The 26397-nt window shown below is 38.3% G+C and overlaps 3 protein-coding genes across 5 annotated transcripts in view; all 3 read left to right on the top strand.

The window, feature by feature from the left end:
* Nucleotides 1-212: 212 nt before the first annotated feature.
* rpl29 (ribosomal protein L29) lies at nt 213-3080 on the top strand. Its single transcript, XM_040158660.1, has 4 exons — nt 213-294; nt 794-846; nt 1473-1537; nt 2971-3080. The coding sequence occupies exons 2-4, from the start codon at nt 810-812 to the stop codon at nt 3061-3063; spliced, it is 195 nt and encodes a 64-aa protein (XP_040014594.1). The 5' UTR covers nt 213-294; nt 794-809; the 3' UTR covers nt 3064-3080.
* A 1436-nt stretch (nt 3081-4516) lies between these two features.
* iars1 (isoleucyl-tRNA synthetase 1) overlaps nt 4517-26397 on the top strand; it is a 55892-nt gene continuing 34011 nt past the window's right edge. Inside the window, exons 1-13 of one of the 3 annotated variants that reach the window (XM_040159433.1) lie at nt 4517-4584; nt 5878-6001; nt 7898-8054; nt 8172-8291; nt 8650-8732; nt 9158-9275; nt 9483-9630; nt 14328-14415; nt 16098-16158; nt 16396-16491; nt 19289-19411; nt 24085-24176; nt 25119-25217. In XM_040159433.1, coding sequence (XP_040015367.1) covers nt 5883-6001; nt 7898-8054; nt 8172-8291; nt 8650-8732; nt 9158-9275; nt 9483-9630; nt 14328-14415; nt 16098-16158; nt 16396-16491; nt 19289-19411; nt 24085-24176; nt 25119-25217 — 1304 coding nt within the window. In that variant the 5' untranslated portion in view covers nt 4517-4584; nt 5878-5882. Of the gene's footprint in view, nt 4585-5852; nt 6002-7897; nt 8055-8171; nt 8292-8649; nt 8733-9157; nt 9276-9482; nt 9631-14327; nt 14416-16097; nt 16159-16395; nt 16492-19288; nt 19412-24084; nt 24177-25118; nt 25218-26397 lie in introns of all 3 variants that reach the window. The other 2 variants (XM_040159431.1, XM_040159432.1) reach the window with 2 other exon arrangements.
* Nucleotides 20241-21377, top strand: LOC120807420 (vimentin-like). Its single transcript, XM_040159434.1, has one exon. It carries the CDS (start codon nt 20241-20243, stop codon nt 21375-21377), a length of 1137 nt encoding a protein of 378 aa, XP_040015368.1.

Consider the following 26397-nt stretch of genomic DNA (forward strand, 5'->3'; position numbering starts at 1 on the left):
CTGCATTAGTTTTAGCCAGATGTACCTCATGAACTGGCAGCTGAGTGTATTGTGACTCAAACAGCCACACAGTTCATTTGTTCCGGCTGTTCTCATTTCTTGGGTGTCATATATGAACAGAGTGTGACATCCCGTGGCCAGCTGTGGACTCTCACCCGTCGTTTCAGAAGCCACCGGCAGAGGGAGCTGTCATTAAACAGCTCGCTCTGACTTCATCTTCTTGACTCGAGTCGTCGTCTCCTCCTCCGGGTTCGAATTTCTTTCTCTTCCGGTTGTCTTCTGTTCGTGTGGCAGGTATTTATTTTTCCCCACTTTATCGGAGCCTTAAAATCTAACTCAATCTTCGTGTATTTCACATGTCCGCATAGAAACAGCCACTGATTTCGATAGAGCACTTTACTAGTTACGTGACCACGGTGGTATTTTTTAGACGTGGTCTTCATTCAAAGATAAAAACGACATATTAGAAGTGCTAACGCTTCGTTTAGCAAAGCAGCACCCTCACGTCAGCTAGCGACCGGGCGGTAGTTCCACATACAGATAAATAGGCTGTTTTTTAGTCTGATATGCAACTTTACATCGCCCCTTTACTGCAGCTGTTTAATTTGTTTCTGTTCTATTAATAAACGTAGCTTTGAGTGCATTGTACACAGCTGTCTAACCTGCCGGCTCGCAGTTCAATCGGAGCTAATGTGAACCAACATGCAAATAACTTACACTAAATTCAGACTGACGTTAAAATGTTGTCTTTTTTTTTTTTTTTTTTTTAATTTCCCCACCCCTCTCTCTTCAGATAAACTAGAGTCGACATGGCCAAGTCTAAGAACCACACAACCCACAACCAGTGTAAGTATGTCTGCAGTGAAAGAGCTCGTTTCAGTTTTAATATTTAAGGTGCAAAGACTTTAGTATCACATGCACAGAGAAACAGGTTACACTTTGCAATTAAAATCTTACTTTGTGGTCTCTTTGCGTTGCCATTAGATAAAAAGGTATAAATGATATAGTATATTTGAAGAAGACAATTCAAATTACAGTATGTGGAAAGGCACAGCTTTAAAATCTGTTATATACAAATATAAACTAAAGATTGTACTAGTTATTATGCATATAAAAAGAGTGGACTGTGTCATGTTTATAGAAGTGCACCAGAAATACAACAGTCAGTATTGCTTTGTGCAGTACAATATACTTCAGTTACTGGCTTGAAGGGTTGTGCAACATGTCATGAATTGTGCTAATTCAAGCAGAAAAGGTAAAGTAGCAGGGTGGGATCACAAGGGTAATGGCTTGAAGTCATAATGCATTACTCTAATGGAAAATTGTCAGCAACATTTCAGTTCCTTCTTTTAATTGTGCATGCTTGTCCTCTTAAAATCCTACAAGTGTTCTTTGTATAGGTGGCTCTTATTACTAAAGGGATGGATGGATCAACCAGTTGGTTCTAATTGTTTCCCCTCCTCTCTGCACAGCTCGTAAAGCCCACAGGAATGGCATCAAGAAGCCCACATCTCAGCGCTATGAGTCACTGAAGGGGGTATGTATTGTTCCAAATCTGTTGTTGGGGGTTGATTTTTACGTACAAAAAAGACACTTGGTTGCTTACAAAAAAAAAAGTTAACATTCAGCAGGTCAGTAATCATGCGGCCTCAGGGGATGGATGGTAGATGGAAGGATTTACAACTTGTGAGTGTTGATGTCAAGACAGTTGTAATGATTGGAGTTGGTTTTATGAGAACTGAATTATTGTGTAATGATAATATTACACCATATCCATTAAACATGGCTTTAATTACATTGATCAATGGATTTTTGGCTGATAGGAGGCATCCATGTTCTTGTTTTTAGGCCGTATTGTGAAGTGCCAAGTTGGATGTATCGGCACTTCCAGAAAAATGTTCACTTTCTTTTGTAATTATGTATTGGAAGTTGACTTTACTTGTAGTAAATTAATGAGACAAGATGCTGCAAGCTGGATTTTTGTGTTTGTTGGAGCATTTGGATGGATGTGCAGTGATAGGACAGGATTTATAGAGTGCACGTTTTTTCCATACAGCACAAATGTGTCCAAATTTAACCGTTGAGCTTGGGAACCCAGCTTATGTAGCTTTTGAGAGGCTATGTAGTCAGTTTTACTTGGACTTGGAATTAAATTAATATGAAGAAGAGTCGGCAGCCGTAGAATGATGATCTTTCCTTACATCCTGCTGTTTACTTGTCAAAACAGTACACTTTCCATGTCTGAGGGTTTTGTTACGTACATGCGTACATGTTAAAAAAAAAAAAAAGAAACTGCTGCTTAATCCAAAGCTATCCTTACCGCGTCTTTATATCATAACTAAATGGGAATTGCTTACAGGTTTTCAGATTAACTTTCAGAGTTGCATGATTTCTGACTTTTCTAAAGGGTAGAAAATGTCATGGTACTTAAGCAGCCTGAATTAAAAGCGCTGAAAGCATCATTTGAAGTGGTCCTCCTGTTGGTTGCTGTTGATAATGTTGAACCAGTACGCAGGTTCTGCAGTTGCAGCTGGTTGTCAGAACTTTGTGAAATGCAGTTTTTCTCAGCTGACACTGCAGCATTGTTTCAATAAGTATTAAACTAAGCACACCTCCTAAATTTCTATAAAATATATTGAGCAGGACACTGATCTGATTTGAAACTGTACTTTCCTCCACCATGCCAAATAGTACTTTTATGGTCAAAGTTGTTAGTATTGAGATCAGTTTGAGGATGAATTGGCTTGAGAAAGACTGCTGACTGTGGGTGAAAGCAATGTGTTATCTCACACATTTCTGATTTGTATAGGCCAGGTAGTTTGACCCCATGTGTCTTTTGCTTTATTTTGTTGGAAGTTGTTTGATTATTTTGCAATGAAAAAGAAACCTTGGAACTGCACACCCTTTCATGCCTGTGTGCGTCCTGCTCACTTGGCCTGTTCACTCAGTTTTTTTTTTCCTTTGTTGCAGGTGGACCCTAAGTTCCTGAGGAATATGCGCTTTGCCAAGAAACACAACAAGAAGGGCCTGAAGGCGGCACAGAAGGCAGCTAAGGGGAAATAAGCTGCCACCACGTCTGTCAGCGTTCCATAGACTGTGTTTCCACCATTACAATAAAGCTATGCGTTGTTAACAAACCAACATCAGATTGTACTTTTGTTTCTGTTGTAGCTGCTCCTGCCTCTGCCTGACCATACTCACTTTATCAGGTGCATAGGGTTTATTTCATGTCAACTTTGCTGTCTTTGTTCCTCGTGCAGCAAGATCTGAAACTGAATGAAGGCTGAGTCGAACATGACATTTCAAAAATAATACATATAAAAAATAATAGTTTAAATAGATGGAGTAAAGTTGATTCAGTCTAATTAACATGCTGCCCCACATTAAAAATGTGATGTGACTCCTGAACAGATTTCCAAAAGCTTTTCACCCAGCTGGTTACTCACAGCCAGTTATATCTAAAGCAGAAAGCTCAGAAAGACCCACTGTGTGGTCTAGAAAACCTAATCTCGTTCTTGAATATAACCATATCAAATACAAGATTTGGCACTGGATATGTTAGGGGAAAAAAACTTTGCTGATTTTAAAAGGAGCTGCACCCCTACTGTAACAGGATTCTTATAACAGTGTTGTGTATTTTTATGAACTGGAATGTACTGTAGCAGATGAGCCTTCAGTACTTATCAAGCAAGGTGCAACTTACACCTTTATCACCGGGAATGTAAACTTGTGTACATGCCTACACAGTTGAACAATCTGATGTTCGGATCTTGCTACCTTGTAATGAATCTAAGGGGACACTTTGAATTAGTGTTTCTTATATATTGTGTCATCTTGACCAATATGTTAGGTAAGCTTTTTAAATGTATTTTTCTAGCATTTTTGAATATACAGAAATAACATTGTAATGACCAAGACATATTCCAATTAATATCTTCAGTTAACTAATTCAATAACACTTTCCTGTTTGAGTGATCTTTGTTACAATTAATTTTGAATATGTTGCATTTAGAATCATTAATATCTAGACCTATAAAGGGAATAACTTTACAAACATTGCAAATTCTCCATAGGTGAAAAGAAAGTTAAAAGTCAGCATGAGTTTCTTGTTAATATACACATGACCATTAAATTGATAAAATGAAGGCATGAGTTTCTAAAACAAGCGATATTGTTTTTGGACAAAAATTTCCATTTTATGAGGACTAAAGTTGTATACAAAACACAACGTCCATGCCAACAGAGCTTGCTGGTGAAATCTAGTAGGTTTCACAGGCAGTTTAGATGGAGAAAAAGTCACAGGAGAAACAGAAAACTTAAGCTGCCCAGTCTGTTCAAGCTGCATTTTATTTATTTATTTTTGATTTAATTTTATTTATTTATATCTTTTTTCATTTCATTTTATTTTATGGATTTATTTTGCAATTTGTTCTTATTTTTTTTAATGCAATGTATTTATTTATGTTTGTATTTAATTTTTATGCAACAAATCGGTTTGCATTTAGTCGTCACTTCCGCTCCTGCTCTGAGTCCAGCTTGCATCATTTCTTGTCTCTCTCGGCAGCCGGCGGCGGAAGGCAACATGTGAGTCTCTCCATTCACACTGAATAATCACAACATAAAGCTCTGATTACAGCCGCACTTCACCGTACCTCTGTTGTTATATGTGAGTGTTTAAACGCCACCTGTAACATACTTTGCAGCCCGTTTAGCTACAAGCTAACTAACTGAATCATGACCGGCTAGCTTAGCCTGCTAGCTAACAACAAGGAGGCGTCATCCCTGTGAACTAACTGCTATGGAAAAGTGATTTCTTGGACTTATCTAACTGGTTTGGGCAAACTTTCTGCATTTACAAGTTCGACGTGGAAATAATATGTTATATAGGCTTGACTTTAGCTCATAAATTGTTAATGGGGACTGCATGGTCTACTGACAAACTACTGAACACTGAGGTTCTGACAGGTCGGCTATTAATGAGACCCAAAAAGGATCTCTGGAGGGTAGGAGACATTCACTGAAAAAGACAAATACTTATTGCCCATCTTACATAACGTAGGTTTAATTCCGTAACTTGACATAAACATTATGTACAGGTGTCTGTAGTGTTCACCGATTTAAATTTAAGGCTTTTAAAATATTCTTAATATCATACAGTGCACTTTATTAACTGTTCATTGTCACGGTGGCCAAAAAATAACAGTGTGACTGAAAACTAGTATGGACTATATGGCCAAGTGTTTCTCCTTATTACATCACATTTTGCAGTCAACCCAGCAGTATATCACAATAATTCCTAATAATAACATTTATTCAACTTCTGCTACCTGGACCCAAAATCAGCGCTTGAGCTTCCCAAAATCAGCGGTGGGCTTCCTAGTAATGTGGCTAGCAGTAGTGACAGTGTTTGCTATGGTGGTGCTGACTGTAAAAAGGACTGATGTATGTACAAAGCACTGTCGAGACAATCACACATTTATTTTGCGTGTGTGCAATATCTCCCAACAGCCAAGAGAAAATACTTGACTTTCATAAATGAAATTCAGTGCTTTTTAATACCATCTAAGGCCTTTAAAGGAGGACACTGAATTCAGTGCTTTTTAAGACTTTTCAAGGCTTGCAGATACCCTATATGTAGCTTTGTGGGACAGTGAATGTGAACTTCAAGTGAGATTTAATTAGCCCTAGTTCAATTGTTTGTAATAGGCCTAATAATGAGTATTTTGATGGCTATTACTTAATGGACATCATAGCCCTAAATGAAAAAAAAATCAAAAGATTCCTTGTGCGATCTCTGTGACAGGTACAATGTGATTTATTTCCCTGTCTTCCTGCTTAACCACTCTATGTAGTTACTTGTTTTCTTTGTGTAGACAGACACCATGGTGGAGCCAGTCCCTGAGTCCATCAACTTTCCCTCTGAGGAGGAGAAGATCCTGCAGTTTTGGCAAGACAAGAACTGCTTCCAGGAATGCCTCAAACAGTCCAAGAACAGGCCCAAGTAAATCCACCTGTATTGGTTTATAATTATGAATTTACTGAGCAAAATATACTTCTACAACAAGTTGTTGAAGTGTAAAGTGAGAATGAGACTTTGTTAAGTAAGCTTGGGCTTAAGTGAAATTCTCTGATTGTTTAAAATACGTATCCTGTTTAACATACAGACCCTCACCAATACTAATAAAGGTTTAACAGGATATTTGCATACTAATCCTGAATAGTCTCCCTGAAATGGGTCATTCCATGTCAAATCAACAGATTTTAGAAAGTTTTCCTGACTGACTATCTTGGATTTGCTTCATACTTTCTGTATAATAATGTAATTGTATCCAACAACTAGTGTGCAAAATTTTCAGATTGTAACAATGATCAATCAGTGATCTTCAAGATATGCACAAGAGGAACCCACGTATGTGTCCCAGTCATGCCAAACCATCTGTAAGTCAGCAGGGTGTCAGGTGGCCCTAGTTTCATTGTGGATTTGAGAGGGAACCGTCCATAAGTGATCGAACAAACAGCTATGAAATCAAGAGTCTGTCTTGTAGACACAGTTCCTTGGAAATATGCTGTATGTGCGTATGACCAAAGGTGATGGATAGGCAACATTCGTTCAACATCGGAGGAGCAACAAGACCTACAAGTAACATTTATGCATCTTCATGGTCCCTCTAAGACATACGGTTGGCCCAGGAGAGAGGATATCTGTTGGGTCCCTCTTGTGCATATCCTGGAGATCATTGATGCCCCACTTACACCAACTTGCAGGCAGTACACACTCCCACTGGATCTGGAAAAGGACATCATTGCATCTTCAAACTCTTAAAGTACACACTATTTCTTCGAAGCTTTTAATGTCCTGACATTTCCTTAGTTAAACTGTAGAACTATTTTTCTTAGAATGTCTGTTTGTAGTAAAACATGGTGTGTTTGATACTTTCATAAATACAGTTTAGATCAAGATACCAATTTCATATTTTATGCATTTACTAATTAAAACATGTTTTTTCTAGTGGTATGATTTGTTTTTTTTTAAAGGTAGTTTTTCATACTTGAAATATGAGTGTGAAATCATTTTTTTCATATTTAATGCAAATTGAATTGCTAAGAAAGTACTATAACTTGAGTATTATATTTAAAAATTTAAAAGGTCAGATGTGGTTCAGTGTGAAGACACAGTGGCCTCCAAAGCACGAAGGAATTTTGTAATACAATTTTCAGCAAGCCATAACTTAGCAAATATGCAACTGTGGCCAACCATTTTAGACATATATAATAAATATATATAATAGTATAGAATAGTGTAGAACAATATAATAGTGTAGAACAATCCCTGAAACTTTCAAGCATGTAGCATGAATAGTTCAAAAGTAATGACTTCTGGAACTTAGCAACATTCATTTATTAGGGCCATGACCCCTTTTTTTTTTTTTTTTTTAAAGCCTTCATATCTCAGAAACTAAAGATGATACAAGCCAAATATTTTGCGCACTAGCTGTTGATTACAACGACATTATTTACATAAAGTATGAAGCAAATCCAAGATGGTCAGTTGCACGGCCTGTTGATTTGACATGGAATGACCCTATTGCATTTGTAACCTCAAAACTATTGTTTCTGTTTTTTCATAAACTCTCTCTCTCTGTTGCTCAGGCTGACGAAGCAGTGAATACGCTGCTTTTCTGTATGAAGCAACCATGATTTCACTTGTGTATAGGAGGATTGTTAATGTTGCGTTTCTCTTGTCTTGCATACTTTGTTAGAGAGAGGGAAGTGTTTCCGGACATGATAGTCGTTTTGTCTTATCAGCTCATACATTTTTTATCACTGAGATAATACTGTCAAGCTAGCTGGCCAGATTTTATTAAAAAAATATTTTGCTGCCTATTTCCCCAACCAGGTACACCTTCTATGACGGACCTCCCTTTGCCACGGGTCTACCCCACTATGGTCACATCCTAGCCGGCACCATCAAGGACATTGTTACTCGCTTTGCCCACCAGAGCGGCTTCCATGTTGACCGGCGCTTTGGCTGGGACTGTCACGGCCTGCCTGTGGTAAGATTTTGTCTTTCCAGAACATTGTTAAAATCTTATTTTACTGAAACTTCTGTGACGATTTACAGATTTATCTTCGGTTTATTTATGTTTCTTATGTCCTGTGTGTTTTTGTAGGAGTATGAAATTGATAAGACATTGGGGATCAAAGGGCCTGAAGATGTGGCCAAGATGGGCATTGCTGAGTACAACAAGCAGTGCAGAAACATTGTCATGAGATACTCCAATGAGTGGGAGGTGAGCATACAGGGAAGAATAATATAATAACCATACATAATATAATAACCATACATGTTAGACCAGTCTGGTATTGTCGTCATGTGTTCATCAAATTCCAGCAAGTCTGACTTAGAACAGTGCATTGAACCTGCTCTAAACCACAGTAAACCTAAACCAGCTCATATGTGCAATTTAGGTGTTTTATTTATGGGAGGTGAATATATCTTAGTTACTTTGGCATCTTAGTTACTTTCATGCCTTAGCCATAATAAGGTCTGACCTACAAATAATAGTATATAATGAGTATCCCTGCAGAATTTCGGCATATGACCATAATATTTAAATTCATTATGTCTTTGCTTCTTATTGTTCTCAGACTTCAGTGAAGCGAATGGGCAGGTGGATTGACTTCAGTAATGACTACAAGACTCTGTACCCGTGGTTCATGGAGACCGTCTGGTATGAGTGCCAAAAAATGGCCGTTTTATATTCACAAGTTTTGGCTTAAAAGTTTTGTCTTCTACCTAATGACAAGGAACTAAATGTAGGGGCTATTTGATTTACTAATAGCAGAAAGTAATTTTCATCTGAGATTACTTTTGATATAAAGTTTAGTATCTACTCAACTTTGTCATTTCTTCAACTCAACACGATTGTAATGTGAAGGAAATATGGTTTGCATTCAGTCTTTAAATACTTAGGTCACAGGAAGACATGGATAACAGTGACTGACCATTATCTATGTATAGCAAATATACTATATAAAGCAACATAACATAAAAAGTACTGTACAAATCAGACTTAATCCTTCTCTGGATCTGTCCTTTTTAGTGCAGTTACTCTGTCTTTGCCGTCCTAATTTTTTTTTCTTTTCACTTAAACAGGTGGGTGTTCAAACAGTTGTATGACAAGGGTCTGGTGTACCGTGGTGTCAAAGTCATGCCTTTCTCCACTGCCTGCAACACTCCTCTCTCCAACTTTGAGTCCCACCAGAACTACAAGGTTGGCAGAAATTATGACCCGCTCACAGCTCTGCTGGTCTAATGTAGCACTGCAGAATTCATCATTATATTCCTCCTGAGGAGGTGATAAGATCAGAGAGAGCAGATTTTAAAAAAAATGCCTGTTAAAAACAAAATCCATTATGTATATCATAGTTAGGAGAGAAAAAAAATGTACCCAATTTCTGTGTTTAATTTTCATCTGCAGGACGTTCAGGATCCATCTGTGATCGTCAACTTCCCGCTGGTTGAGAATCAAGATGTTGCTTTGATCGCCTGGACGACTACACCCTGGACACTGCCGAGCAACCTGGCTCTCTGTGTCAACCCAGAGTTCATATATGTGAAGGTCAAAGGTGAGAGACAAAACTTGACGCAAATGCTGTGTCCCAATTTCATACTCCACACTAATTGTATACAGTATATACTACATACAGAACTAATCTTTATAGTATACTGTTTTTGCGTCAGTTTACAAGAAATCAACGTGCTTTTATACTAACAGGACGTCCATCCGTAGTTATGTGTTGTTTTCTGATGTTTTCCTGGAGCTGTCCCGCCACCATCCACAATTTTAATTTTCTCCAGATGTGACTACCTCCTCCATTTCCTATATACATTGCAAGTTATGAAAAAAGTAACCATCAACAGTGCCCTTAACGATCAAGGTTTTTTTTTAGTATGCATATTCACAGTTTTAAGTATATTTATTTTGTCACTTTTCTACTCGAAACCTGCTAAGGACTGGTGCTTAGTATGGAATTGGGAGACGGCTTAGATAACTTGAAAAATCAGGGTTTAGTCACCCATGCTGATATAAACAACCGCTGATACGCTGAAAAGAAAACACCATTGTTTTGTTGCTGTTGTCGGATCTTTCCTCAAGTCATTGTAGGGAAAAAAATAAATAACTGCTCACACATCCTGCTGACAAACATGTTTGTGTTAGGATAACTTGAATTACCGGAACTGGTAGTTTTGTTGAACGTTGTTGCTTAAATAGTGTAGCCTAAGGCCAAAGTTTTCTGACTAGAAATGTTTTTTCCCTTGTGGGTTTAGTGTTGTGGACCTCAGTATCAGCTGATGGGTGTTTTTATTCAGAAAGAACAAACAAGAACAAATTAGCAGAGGAGGAGTGCTGCCTTGGCAAATTGCACCCAGAGGAAAGGATTTTTGTACCATAATGTGTTGGTGGACTTTCTAGCTTTTGGCTGTGTGTTAGCTGATAAAATTTATTGTGTGAGAAGGGACTCTCTGTCAGTGGAACTTTGTTTTTTATCTATAACCAACCAGACAATCCACATTCAAGAGCAGTAACCTGATGCTAAGGCATAACCGATGTTAACATGGACTCACTAAAAATGTTCTCGGTCCTCCAAGTGGATCTAGACTCACCTACGTAGAATGGAGCCGTTTAGATTTAAACAAAAGACACTTTAATTAAATTAATGGTATCAGCTATGCTAATGTATTCTATATACAGGCTGCACTAAGAAGTGCTTTTTTTCAATTTGAAGAGGTAACTTAATAAAGGCATCGTCTGAACCTGCTTTCTCTTTCACATTGACAGGTCTTTTAATACACAGACTAAAAACAGAAGACAGCCAAATATAATCTCTTAACAAAGTCAAAAACTGAAGCATATTCAAGATATGAGATTTCCTGTGACTTTAAGAATATCACAACGGTGTCTTTTTTCAAGCACTTGTGCTTCAGGACCATAGTGCTGTCAGAGACATTATTTATGTTTATTGGGTACATCTAGAATTAATGTAGTCTAATACAACAGTCCCGCAATAAATCCTTCCTTCATGAAGGTTGTAAAGTTGAGTTTGTGTTGAAACTGTCTTAGAGAGGTGTTGACTCAACTTTATGGTCATGTTGGAGGATGTACTTAATGCTACTTGATTGATAGAATTGATTGAAGGAGGACAATTTTGTGGGGTATCAGTGACTTTTATCACTGTCAGTTAATCTGCTACTTATTTTCTGAATAAATTGATAAATGTTTGGCCTATAAAATAATAATAAAAAAGCCCTAAATCTTATTACTTTTTTTTTTACCTTTTCAAGTGAGGTAAACATCAGTTTAGGTTCTGAAAACTGTCTTTCCCAGATAATAGAAAAATAATCGATACTGAAGCAGCTAATGGAATTCATCCATCATTCATTTTATTATTTACACCTGCGGTTTTCTTATTGAGGCATTTAAAGATGAGTTCAGTGAAAAAGGCCTATTGTGGTAACTTGAACTGACAGTCAAGTGTGTGTGTGAGACGTACATTTGTGTGGTTCAGACCTGAGAAATATGGATGAACCTCGAATCGGGTCACTTAAAAAAAGTGTTGTCCTTATATTAAAAAAAAATACTCCAGAGAGGTGGCTAGTGTTTTCCTTATACCCTCCTGTTGTAGTATTTTGTTCTCTATGAGAGAAACTGGTGGGTTTTTAAAAGGATGACCTAGATTCATACAAGCTTGTCATAGCATCTTTGGTCCTGTAGGGGGTACTGTTGAAACACAGTCTGTCATACTGCTCTGTGCTGCATGGGAGACGGCCTTGGAATACCAATGAATTTTTTTTTTTTTTTGTTGTTTTTTTTTTACCAGCTCAGTCTCTCTTTTTATCTCCTCTCCTCTCTTGCTCCATCTTCATCCTAATTTTTTCTCTCATTTTCGTATCGCTCCTTTTTCCTCCACATCCACCTGTTTTTGTCCTCCTCCTTATTTTCTCTTTCTCTGTCTCTTTTGTGTCTCTCTCTCTTTCCCTCACTGCCTTTGTTGCTGCTTGAGTTTAGGGCTGTCAGCAGCAGCGGGTCTGAGCTGTGCAGTCATTTGTCACACCATGGAGGGGAAGAAACATCTTTTATTGATGCTGCCCCCCCCCTCTCTTTCTGTGTCTCACCGGCTCAGGTCATTTGGTGTTTGCCCTCCTCCCAACTGTCGTTCCTGCTGTTTTTGACCTCTCCTCTGCTATTTTTCCTAAAATGCCCATTTGTTCATTTTTCCAGGAGGGCTCAGTTTCCAAAAAATGTCAGACAGTTATCTTACATGAGGTTGGCAAATTTTCTACAGCATCAGATTTATTTAGTTCAGTTTCAGTTGAGTGGTTGTAGCTACATGATGGGCTACTTACCTGACCGTTGCTTTAAGGCTGGCTGTATTATTATGAAGCAAGACTTGACATTCAGGTTTAGCAGACTTGCATGTAACACAGCCATTAGGTATGCGGATTTGAACCATGTCTAATGAGTTTGTCATACATGGAATTCAGTTCAATAAGCACAAATCACTCTACATGATCTATTTAGATAGCAGACTTTAAAAAAAAAAGACCAGAGTGCAAAAAAAATCATTTCAGATCAGTATCTTCATTGCCACTTTATTACATGCACTGTGAGGTTTGAAAGATGTACCGAAAAGAAAAATATATATAGTTTTTTGCCAGTTTTCGGCTGTGCCACAGTCATGTGATGAAGACTTATTTCATGTTTAACTTGTCATAAATATTGCAGATGAATGCCACAGATACTACAACACAGTAGGTGTAGTAAACCTCTTTGTTTGACATTGTAACTTTCCCTTTATGCTATTTAGTAAAAAATATAATTTTTTTCCCCACCATGAGGATTCCCTGCCTGTCTCTTTGGCCTCACATCTGTGGATGCACTGAGTCTATATCTTTGTTGAGTTTTATGTTCAGTGTTTTTGTTTTGGTTTCAGCCTACTTGCTGTTGTTTTATATTTAATGCTTTATTGAACAAAGAATATATCAATAACAAGGCAGTATAACCATAGCTTTTTGGTTTTAGCTTGTGTGTCTGAGAACACACACACACAAACATTAAAAAAAAAAGTTAAATACATAAATTAGAAATTCCAATTAACAAACATGAATATAATAAAAAAAACAAATAACATTAAATAAATACAAAAAAATAGGATAAAAAGGTCTTCAAATTAAAGGGTAGTTTTGTCAGTTTAGTTTGTGGCTTTAGCAGCAGTACAGGATTTGATATAAGGAGCCTTGGGTTGATACTAGGTCTAGATCAATGCTGAATGATATCCTTATGCAGGCAGATGCTGGATGTCTCAAAATGTTTCTAAAACTGAATGAGGATAAAACAGAGGTCCTCATTATAGGCCCCCATAGACCATGCAACAAACCCTGGGAATCCTTGACCACAGATATCAGGCAATACAGTAAAAAGTCAGACGTAGCTTTTGATTCTAGTCTAAATTTTTCCATGCATGCTTGCGCAGTCATGCTTTTTGCAGTCAGAAATACCTACAAGATCAGACATACTGTATTTTTTTCAACTTGCTGAAAAACGAATCCATGCTTTTTGTGTCCTCAGCCTCTCATAACTGTAATTCTTTATACTCTTGCCTTAGTCAAGGAGCTGTATCTCGTCTGCAGGCGGTTGTAATGCTGCATCCTGTCTTCTTCCTAAGACAAAGCACAGGAAGCATATTTCTTCAGTGTTGGCATCTCTCCGTTGGCTACCAGTGGAATTTAGAATCAGATATAAAAATCTTAGTTTCTACCTGTCAGGCTCTACATGGTGAAGCCCCTGAGTACATCTCTGAATTGCTGCGCCCATACAGTCTCTCCGGTCAGCCATTCAGTGCCTTTTGGATGTACCCAGGGTCAGACTTAAAATGAGGGGGAGACTGTGCATTTGTTGTCTTCGTACTTAAACTTTGGAATACTTTAGCTTTCACAATTAGATCATCCAACTCAACTGGCATTTTTAAAAATTTCTAAAGACCCATTTATGTTCTCTTGCTTTTCTTAACTGATTTTTTTTTAATTTTTTTTGCATTTTGTATTTTGTTTCAATATTTTTTTGGGGGGGGTGCTTTTATCATATCTGTTTGATGCCTTTTGTTTCGGAATCACTGAATCCAGCTTTTTTCTTAGTCTATGTTGTAACATTTGTTTTGAAAGGTGCTATATAAATAAATCTCACTGGCTTTGCAAAAAGGTGTGAAAACCTTTATTTTGTTACTCAGCAAATACATTCACGTGCGTTTTTCTGTTCATCTCTCAGATAACACCACAGAAAAGACCTACATTATGATGGAGGCCAGGCTTGGAGCTCTGTTTAAGTCAGAGAGCGAGTACACTCTGCTGGACAAGTGAGTACACAAGACCCTATAGCTACCTAAAAAACATTGAGTGAAAATGACTAATACCTTAAAATTAAATACTTAAGCTTAAAGGCAGCCAAAATACAACAGTGCTTTGCTGAGCCGCAGGTTAGACCAAGTGAGATAGACAAAATAATATTACCTTTAAAGTAACTAACTCACCATTGCAGATGTGCAATAACTACAAAGGTTGTTCATTTTTAGGTTGCATGACAGTACAGGATTGTTTTTGTTTGTTTATTAGTTGTCTCATGCTGCTTTCACTTCTCCAATATCAAATCACTGATTATCAGCTTTTTGTTATAGTATATACTGTACCACTATAGTTGAAAAATACTACTAATTGGTATTGAAGCCAATAATGACTAAAGCCTTGTAACAGTGTTGTAAGTGTTAATGTAATTGCTTCAAAGATAGTGTTTTTCTGTTAGGTGTTTACATCAGTTTTTACTCCCCCTCCCTGAAGTAAAACTTTAGGTAGCAATAAATGTATTTCAACAAACTGATGATGGTTATGATAATGGATGTTTATAACAAGTGACAGAGTGTACCTTAATATTCTGTACTTGGAGACTTTTAAACTTAATAAGTTGATAAAATTCAAACCTTGTATTTCACATTTGCTGTGAAAGGTTTTCTCTTGAGTTATATCTTGTCTTCCAAGCTTCAGGGACAAAGATAAAGTTACTGACAGGAGAATTAGCAGAGGTGGATTTTATCAGCTGAGTGTTGTTCTATGCAGTGAAAAGCAAATCAGATTCCCAATTTCCCAGTTCACTGGATGATTCTGGAGCAAAGGGAAAGTGCAGAGTGGAGTAGGGAAAAAAATGAGGCGAGGTGAGATGAAGAAAACACCTGAGTGAATAAAGAATACAGAATGTACTGAAACCTGATGGAGCACATATTTGACAAATTAACCAGCAATAAAAAAAGGCATGTTGAAAATGTTGTACCCTGGCAAGAACCTCTTCTTCCACAAGGACACAAAGCTCCACAAACTCCCCATACACAGGGACAGAGAAGGCTTTATTCGACTAATAATTTCAAAAATAATATATCATGACTGACTCAGTTGTCAACAGATACTTAAACATTAAATAGAGATTTCCGGAGATCCTGACGCAGTTTTTGTTTTTACCAAGTTTTTTTTACCAAGCTTTTTGGAATTTATTCACTAGTAATTGTGAGAACAAAACATTATTATGAAACTGGTTATTATTAATTACAAAATAATAGTAGTCTAATAATTTGCTGAACTGTTAATACACTAACCCTACTTAAAATCACATTTAGTTTTTATTGATACAGAGCTCGTACTTAACGATAAATGTTCACAAAAAGGAGCATCGGTCGGGCTTATGTAATATTTCGTATTTCACTGATGTTCAACTCTAGCATCATTTTAGGAGAGTAGTGACTCTAAAAAATATATAGATTTAATGTTTTTAGGAATTTAAAAAGTGACCCATTCATCCCCAGTAGAAATTATGCCCTTGCAGCATCATATTAAGACACCTTTTTGGTTGGTGTTTCTTTTATTTGAAGTCTTACCTGTATGTTTTTAAAGGCTGTGGTTTTACAGGTTTCCTGCAGGTTTGTCAGTGCATGGAAAGTGGGAAACATTATGGATATGGAAACAAGGATTTTAAATGCGTTTTATGTGTTTTTAGATTCCCTGGCAAGATGCTTAAAGGGAAAAAATACATGCCTCTCTTCCAGTACTTTGCCAAGGTCTGTAGAGTCTATGTTCTTGTTCCTTTCCGTTTCACAATTTTATGTGTTTATCACAAAATGAAGACAGACCCATGTCTCACTTTAACTAGCTGTTTGACCACAAATTGACATTACTGTTTACGTTTTCTAAATCTGTCTCTTCATCTCTCGCTTATGATCTGCTGCTGTACCTCTTTTGCTTTTTCACCACTCGCCCGCTTTCATCTAATTCTCCTCGTCCTTGTTTCACTTCAGTGTGGGGAGAAAGGAGCGTTCCAGGTGGTGATGGATAACTACGTCAAGGAGGAAGAGGGCACAGGAGTGGTCCACCAGGCACCTTACTTTGGAGCTGTAAGTGTTTCTTTCCTGCTTTTTTCTTGGTCTTTGTTGTAACCACAGAAAATGCTTCATTACATAATGTTATATAGACTCTATTACTACTATAACAGAATAATCAGCACAATGACTGTACCAAAATTACAGAAGGGTATGATAGCATGATAGAAAAAAATGTTAACAGAAGCAGAGAATTAGCATATATAAATAAGGCCTGTAAAAATATTTGTTATTGTTGTCATTGCTGATAAATTTATAGACGAGTCAGATACTAATGAATGCGGGAAGTAATTTCACAGTTTATTAGAATGCTGTGCATCAGCTTGATAATCAGGACTTCTAAACAACAGAAAGACCCATACCAACCAAAACACAATCACGACTTTTACAGACTATGACAAGATAAAGACTAAAAGAGTATAAGCTCAACAATGATCCTCCTCAAAATATTGATAATATACTATTTTGATGGTACGTACAATGGTGGCCATGGTACTCCTTTTATTACAATGTACACATCTTCCTTGTGTGATTTGGACTGAGAAGTTGGGAAATGTACCTAATACTTGTGAAACCTTGCCTCTTTTAAACTTGTTTTTCCAGCCCTGCAGTTGCCCATATGGACCACAGTCTGGGTGAAAACAAGGTCACCTTTGTCTAGTGTAACTCTATCGATGGCTCCCCTGCCATCCTAGGTAAAAGGAAAAAAAAGTGCATCCGGGAGTGTTTTAGCCTTCTCTGTCTCCCTGGAAGCATTCCCATTATGTTACCGGTTCAATTATGTTCTGTTTTCTGGCAGCATATCTCTATTTGCTTGAGTTTTCAGAAATTGCAGAGGATAGTTATCATCTTTTCTCCATTTGCTTGTATTTTCTCTTGTTGCATTGCTTTGAGCGCTTTTAGCCATTGCAAGTGTAGCTCCTGTTAAAACACAAACACACTGGATTATATATCACTTTATAGGAGGATGTACTTAACCCTAAACAAGATTTGTTCATGACAGTGACTGACAGCAACAACAATTTTATTAATCATGAAAAGTTTGGCGGTTCAGAACTTGAGCTCAAGGTCAATGTACATTTATCAAGACTGATCAGGGCCCACAGGTCTTGAGAACTGCAAACCTTGAATCTTGAACCGCAAACATTTGGCAAAACCATTTTATTAGTACATTCATTTGTGATTTTTATCTTTTTAATAATTGTGGAATGCTATGACTCACATCTGACATTTTAGAATACCTCTCATAGGTACTATGCTTCTTTGTGTACTCACTTCACATTGGTTTGTATGCTCATTGGGTATTTTATGAAATATTTTTATTGAATGGTACCATATATCTCACTAGAGAATAGAGGGCCAAATACAGTAGTGCTATCAGAGGTACTGGGTCATTGCTAATAGGTTAGATGCCCTTGTCAAGGGCAGATGGATGCCCCTGTGGCTGTAGCCAGCTGTGTATATTCACTCAGTCATTCTCTCTGTCTTGGCTTTCTCTTCTGCACTCTGTTTATTTCACTGCAGCCCAGTCCCTATGGGGATGTCAAGTATACCCTTCACATCAACACCTCACTTGCATTTGCATTTAAATGTTTGATTTTTATTTAGCTGTAGTTTCTGTTATTTAGTGATCACATTCACATTGATTAGTTGGTGAAAATCTGAAACACAAATGCATTTGCGTGTGCTTGGCAGATATATAGTAAGAAGGAACATACTGTCAAACTACATTTTTCAAATTTTATGTTATGACTAGATGTGAAATGACTCTGTGAGCTATCCATCTTGGATCTTGACAGGGTGTTTGAATACAAAATACATTTACCGCTGGACAGTGCTCAGATCTTTCATGCATAACTGTCACATACCAGTGGCACTTGTTTTAACACTGCAAAAAGTGTCCAGCTCAACAAGGAATTCAATATGGAGTCATAGCATATCTTTAAACTAGTGGCTGCCAATGATTTTAGATAATTACTTATCTTTCATATATAATGTCATCAATTTGGAGAATATTACTGAAACAAATGGAATGATCTTGAAATGAACCAGGTCACTGTAAGTATCAAAATAATGTAATAAAAAAAAAGCAGAATTAGAAATACATTGTCAAAATGCAATAATAACTTGTAATGATGGGACCTTGCAGTGAATTATATTAAAGGGGACCTATTATGCTTTTCCTTATTTTCTGTCATATATATAATGTTACAATTTGAGATATTTAAATTAAATTTGGCCAAAGTTTAATCCGCTCCCAAAACAGCTTGTTCTCCCAAAACCGTTGACTTAAGTAGTATTACAGGCATTTAATGTACTCCACAATACAAATAACCAACGGTGCAGGTTTGAATTTCCTGACAGCAGACGTTTTCTACTCAGTCTGCATTTTACTGAATTTCCCACCTGCCATTTAAATTATGTTATGTTACTTAGTTTTAGTTACTAATTACATAGTTTTAACACTTTGCTTTCAGAACCTCCACACCGGTAAGAGGATGAGGCGGTGCTCAAAAGCCCCTCAGCAGGCTTCCGGATGTTTGGCCCATCAGAAGAAAGTGGGCTTTAAGGAGTTCTCTTAAGGAGGCCTGAGCTAATATTGCCTGTTTCAGACAGGCTCAACTGAGGGTCTGCATAACAGGCAGTTTGAGATAAATAAGGATTTTTTTGAACTGTGAATTGTGCAGAGCTATTCTTTTGGATTCCCACAATAAAAATATAGAGCTGGAGATGAGCATTATAGGTCCCCCTTAAGAAAAACCTTATACCTTTCTCAAAACAGTCTCTAAACTGTGTATTATTTTCTCTGTAGGATGATTACAGGGTTTGCACTGAATACAACATCATCCAGAGGGACCAGGCTCCTATCTGCCCTGTGGATGCCTCAGGCTGCTTCACTTCAGAGGTCACCGACTTTGCGGGACAGTATGTCAAAGTGAGTGACACAAAAGACATTTAAATGTAGATTAGGTTAGCAGACATCTCAGGCATTTCTTCCCTGGTAAGAGCCACTGGTATGATACACAGGATAAATCCCTCAACAATATTGATATCATTTCATTTTCCGCATTCTGGGTACTCACTCTCTTATTCCTCTCCATTTCCTCTATTTACATCTGGAAAGTTTTTGTTTCTGCATGGAAATGTGTCCTCTCTTCTTGGTTATAGGTTTAATGCTTTTTAGAATTATTTTATGTGGTTAGTGAAATGAGAATATGAAATATTTATCATGCTTTCCAAATGTAGTTTCAAATTATTCTTTAGCTGCATGACTTGGTGATAAGGAGGGAGTTGAGGGAATCCGCATCAGAGCAGTTTCACAAAGTTGTGCAGGAAAACCTGCTGCCAAAGCTGATTGTCACTGTTTACCAGTGCACTGGATGCCCTCTTCCTCTTTTTCACACCCAACTTTATCACCATCCTAAGTGGATAGTGAGTGAAAAATAGCAGTCATACATGATCTGATCACTATTTCGCATCATTATGCAAAGGCTAGGGAGTGGACTCTGCCTGGTCACTAACAGTACAGCGTTAGCTAATAACGGGTATGCAGCCATAGTTCCCTGAAAGTCTGTCATAATCCACTTTTGAAATATGTTAAAACCAAGCGTGAGTTTCAAGGCTGTCTGAGACATTCTTTATTGCTGCATAAAAACTCAGACGTGATCTGAGGGAGTGTCAGTTGCGACGTGGGCTACGCAAAGAGAAGCTGTGAGAGCAGCCATTCTTCTGTAAACTGAAAAACAAAACATTATTTACACAACATGAGAGCTGCATCTTACACCCAGAAGAGCCTGCAAGTTAGTGGCTCTGGCAGCAGAGTAAGGGTTCAGAGTCCGTCGCCATCTCGGTGCCGTGGATCTTCATACGACAGCCGTGGACGCTCAGGTTATCCTGGCACTGCCATTGAGTTGGGCACAGAGATACACCAGCACCACGCCAATGAGAAAGAGGAGATGCAGGAACTCAATGTAAAGTTTTCAGGATACATTGAGAAGGTCCAGGCACTCGAGCAAAGAAACGCTGCTCTTCAAGCTGAGCTTGCTTCCCTGCAGAGGCGCTACAAGGGTGGCCCCACAGCCATCGGAGAAGAATATGAGCTCAAGTTTAAAGAGGTGCGGGAGCTGATTGAGGCCCTGACTAATGAAAAGGGAGCAGCTGATATTGAAAGGGGCTACATAGAAGAAGAGGTTGAAGTGTGGAAATTAAAACTGGAGGAGGAGCTTGCACTCAAAGAAGAAGCAGAAATGATCCTGAGGGAGTTTCGCCAAGATGTTGATAACGCAACACTGCAGAAGGCTGAGCTGGAGAAGCTCATTGAACAGCTGGTGGCAGAGATAGAGTTTCTCAAGAAGCTGCATGATGAAGAGGTGGCTGACCTCATGAAGCAGATTGAGGACTCAAAGATTACTGCCGAACTGGATGGCGATCGTCCTGACCTGGCTGCCTACCTGCGCAACATGCGTGCAGAGATAGAGGCCGTCGCTGCCCGCAACGTCCAGGAAGCTGAGAAGTGGTACAAGAGCAAGTTTGACACCCTCAAGGAGCATGCTGGCAAACATGAAGAACAGATGAAGACCATGAAAGACGAGATCACGACCTTCCACAGCCAGGTGACAGACCTGCAGAACCAGATTGACGGGCTGAGGGCTCGCAATACTGCCCTGGAACAGCAGCTTGAGGACATGGAGATGTCCCACATTGATAAGGTGGGGGGCCTAGAGGGTGTCATCGCTCAGTTGGAGGCCCAGCTCTGCGAAACCAAACTGGAGATGACCAAGTATCTCCAAGACTACCAGGAACTGCTGCACATTAAGCTCAAGCTGGATGCGGAGATCGCCACCTACAGGAAGCTGCTGGAAGGAGAGGAGCAGAGGCTTGGAATTGCCAAAGATGTCTAAATATCTGGGGTGAGAGTAGCAGGAGTTCCAAAGCAGCAGCAGCAGACCATTGTGGAGTGAAGAGATTATCTCAGTCTAGTTAAAAAGACTCTAAATTCTTACCTATCTTAGCCATTCTTTCCCTATGCCACCCTCCTGTTTCTGATGGCTGGGTATTGTTTGAAAATTTTCAATACCAGTGCCAACATGACACCCGAGTTTCAGTACAGTTACCATAATGATATTTTTCTTGATACACTTCTTTGAAAAATGTTTCTTTCTACAAATTACAACAAATAAGGCAAATAATATCAAATGTAATTGTAAATATAAAATGTTAACACATTTTGACAAGAACAATTTTAAAATATTATAAAATTGGCATTAATTTTGATCCAATAAAAACTTTAGGAGAAAATTCACACCTATAATGTAATGAGTCATATGTGTGTGACTTTCCCAAGATTTTGATTGAAATCAGGAACGATCTGCTCAAAAAAGACATAGGTAAACAAGATTATGAATCTGACAAGACATTTGATGCCAGCTTTCTGTGCTTGACAGTTTTGGATATTCTGGTGTTAGGGGCACATTTTTCTTGGTACCAGAAATATGTTGAGGTTCGATGCCCAGCCTTCCATAACCCTATCACTTTCCAAAACAGCTGTGCTTCCTTTTCATTGCCTTTCCCTAACAAAAATACCCCTCTCATTTCTGTTTTTTGGCATCTCTCCTTGTTCCTACCATTTTCTTTACTCCTGCTCCTACAGTACCCACCGTCAAGTCAACCTCACTGTTAAGTGACCTCTGTCACTTACCTCTGCTACAGTTGCTCACTTTTTGCCATCACTGCCTCTCTTGGTCCAGGTTTTGGATCCCACCACCTTCACAATGAAATACATTTGTTCTGCCTTGCTGTGTCAGATCTCAGCCTAAACGAAGCAGAGCAAATAGCCTTAGTGTTATGACTGGTCTTCAGAGTCCCCCAGTTATTCCAAATGTTTGACAACAAACAACTATTGACCGTCTACACTAATGTTGATCAACTGTTAATTAATAAAGATTGAAGTGAGTGCATACAAAATAATTTAGTGATGATTTTTCTTTTCCCCTGTGTGACTTGTTATTCTCTTTCTTGATATCTCTTTTCTTACTTTGACTCCTACTGTGATAACTTTATTTTTCCGTGTGCTCTCGGTCTCTTAACCTTATTCTACTCTCATTTTAAGCTGCAGAACAGGAAATGGGCAGAAAAGCAGTTCTTACCAACTCAGGCCCATTAAATTACATTTTTTTTTGAGTATTTTGGTTTTGCTTTATCCTCTAAGTAAGTTGAAGATACTGAATTTGCCACTAAGAAATAAAATGGCTGTGTGGATCCAGCTGTAGGTTGTTATAGGTTGATTATATTCCACAACATGCAAGCTGGGTTTGACACTTTTAGCTTTCGTTCAAATCATTAAACACAGGAGTAAAATGACTGTTTTGGAAATGGTAACTCTGCTGATTAATTAGGCCTCATGCCAAAGAGATTCTGAGAGTCACAAATATGGGTGAGTAATTTAGTGACATATCAAGTAACCATGAATTGGCCAGGTGGTGAAATAGTTATATTGTCATAGTTGCAAAGAGTGTCCACATCACACGTGAACTTTAATGTATTAAATGAGCTTGGGTCAGGGCAGAACAGAATTACTCCTGGCTAAGAAAGTTTAAAACCTCTCTCTACAAAGAGGTCATGACCACCAGTCTGCCAAGAACCTTGCAGAAAAGTCATATTTATGAGCTTCCTTTGAATTGCACTGTGAGCTTGGCTAGAGGGAGATGAAATAGTGTGCAATAAGTCACTGGGTTGATTGCATATTAGATTGTTTGCCATAAACGGTGAGCTGGATGACAAAATAGACAATTTCTCCCCACCTGTTTTTGTGATGTTTATCATTGCTGTAGGAGCAGAGCCTAACCTTGGCTGAGAGTTTACCTTGAAGTTTCTTCAAGGGAGCATATAGCCACAGCATGTTCAATGATGCAGAGGCTTCCTCCCCAAGGAAGAAAATTTTCATATTGAATACATTTTTTTTTAGGTATGGTAGAACAAAATCTTGAGGGAACACATAAGTGTTTACCATGTTATAGGTTCATTCGCACCTCTGTTGGAGCGAACAAAAAAACACGAAATTAATATGGTGAAGAAAAATGTAATGAGAGGCAAAAGAGTGCCTCGATTATGTGGCGGATCAGCCAGATTGCATAATTGAAACAAAGCTTGAGATTCTTAAGTTATTTTTATAAACTGGTTTCCACCTGGATTTTTTGTGTAATCCTTATTCACTTTTCGCCTGTTTTTTTTCATGTTTAAAATAAACACATATAAATTCCATGATAAATAACAATAAAGACATTTAAAATATATTTAAGGAGCAACTTTACAGCAGCTGAAAATCTTGTTTTTGCTGACCTCCAGTGGTTTGCTGCAGTGATATACAGGTGTACTCCAGGGTGTGTCAGTACACTGTGACATCACATTTGGGTGTGGTAACAGGTGCAACATGGCACACTTTGGACCACACCAAACCACACCCAGTAGTGACAACGGATGTGGTGGTAAAACAGACTTGAAGCTTTAACCACAGAGGGCACTGAAACACAGGCTTTCAGCCTGGTATCAAATTACTGTTAAAAGTTGCATTTTGTATAGCATATCTAAGGTTTTGGTTTTCTTTTATAGGATGCTGACAAGAACATCATCAAGTGGCTGAAGGAGAAGGGCCGTCTCGTCAATGTCAGCAGTTTCAAACATAGTTACCCCTTCTGCTGGAGGTGAGACATGTACAGAATTTAAACTGTAAAACTGATACTTCTGTGCCATTTTACAGTGGCTTCCTCCAACTCAGTGTAACTAACAGCTCCACTTTGATTATTCCACTGTGGGCCCTGAAAACATCAAATATAGAATAACCTCACCTTAAGTTAGAGGTCACAGATGTTAGGCCTGTACAAATTAAATACTATGTTTTATACTTTAATACTGAAAGCCTTTGTAGTGGTACAGGCCATAATGTACTGACAGAGCACTCTCCTGTTAATCTACAGTACAGTTCAGCATTCAGCAAAGTGCTTAAACACAGAGGTTTGAGGTACGCCTGTGCTCATTCCTCCCTCAGGAATATCGGCGCAGGATGTCAGTAGAGGTTTTGTGGTCGCTGCACAGAATCAGTTCACAAAGCCCATGTCACTTTGGTGACACACAACCTCTCAAGGTCCCACATTATCACATCGCAACTATCAGGGACATGCAGACCAAAAATACACGCGTACACGCGCACGCACACACACACACACACACACACACACACACATAAAAACTTACTTTTTTAGTAGACTGAGTCACTTTCGCACTTGGAGCAGCTGCAGCCTGACCTGAGAAGGATTAATTAACCTCAGTAAATATGCGGAGATGTGCTCCCTAAGCCACTAGGAGAAACACAGTGCATTCAGAGAGTATTCAGATCCCTTTGCTTTTTTTCACATTTTGTTATGTTGCAGCCTTATGCTAAAATTGTTTAAATTTATTTTTTTCCTCACCGATACTTTTGTTTTTCCTTTTTAACAAACTTGCAAACATTTCTAAAATTCAGTTTTAGCTCTGTCATTATGGGGTTTTGAGTGTAGATTGATCTGGGGAAAAAATGAAATTAAATGATTTTAGCATTAGCCTGCATGGTAACACAACGTTTATATAATGTGTTTATGTACTTTAAGGTCTGACACACCCCTGATCTACAAAGCCGTCCCCAGCTGGTTTGTCCGAGTGGAGCACATGGTAGAAAAACTACTGGACAACAACAGAAAATGCTACTGGTAAGCTGTTCTCTGAAACAAGTGGTAACTAGCTTGGTGATAATTGACAGTGAGGATGAGCATCGTGCCAAACAAGTGGTGCAAAATACTTCAAGGTAAGACAGTCACAGTCCCAAAACAATTACAGCTCCAACTCTGTGCTATTACATTAAGTTGTGTGTTGCAGTCATGGGCCTGTCTCTGCAGGACAGCCAACATTGGGTATAGTCATTTTAAATGGGAAGATATTAGATTTAAAATAAAAGTTGTTGCAAGGACTTCTCTTCATTTTTCACAAAGGTCTGCATTATTATGATGCACATGGGACTGGTGTTATATGGAAAACATTAGCATGATGCTAATTGTAATGGCAGAACATGGACCAAAAGTATGCCTCAGCATGATTGCTTTACTATTGGTATTACCCCTGGTGCTCCCAGTGCTCTTTTCAGAGCCACAGTTGCTGCCTCTGGTAATGGGACTGTCAAACTGAGATGAATGACTACCCGCTCGGAAGGTAAAGATGCACACACATACACCTACATAGACCTACACAAATGCCAACCTACTTTAAAGGCTAAAATCCTTATCTATCTTCAGAATAGTTTTTTAGTTTGATCAACACTCCAAAACCCAAAGATATTAAATTTACTATGATAAAAGAAAATGAAAACATAAAGTATACATGTATACACACACATTTCCTTCCTGTGTCTATGTGGCTGCACACTGAGGTTGATGCTCTGCGGCAGCTTTTTATTGAGGCTTATTCTCCAACCCTAATTATTTAATTTTGTTAAAAAAAAAAAAAAAAAAAAAAAAAAAGGATTTCTAATATTTTTTTTCTTATTGAGGAGACTCAACTCATACTTGAGTTCTAATCCCAGGAAAAATGTCTGTTGGTGACAGTTGCCAGCTCATCAGCATCCTAATAAAAGTAAAATCCTTGCAGAGTTCACTACCTCTGTATGAAGTTCGTTTTAGCTGATTAGAGACTTAAAAAAGCCCCTTCAGAAAGCAAAGTGCTAGTTATCATGTTCTCAAAGTGATTTGTTCATTTTATCTCTCTTTACTCAAATTGTGCAGTGGGTAGACTCAGGCTAAGTATCTACAGAGAGAGTTCAGACTGATTTCTCCAGATGTCTGTCTGTCTGAATAAATTAATGACCGGATTAATGAGAGGGTTGCTGGTCTCTTTTGA

This window comes from Xiphias gladius, chromosome 21, assembly GCF_016859285.1.
Source record: "Xiphias gladius isolate SHS-SW01 ecotype Sanya breed wild chromosome 21, ASM1685928v1, whole genome shotgun sequence".
Taxonomy (NCBI): Eukaryota; Metazoa; Chordata; class Actinopteri; order Istiophoriformes; family Xiphiidae; genus Xiphias; species Xiphias gladius.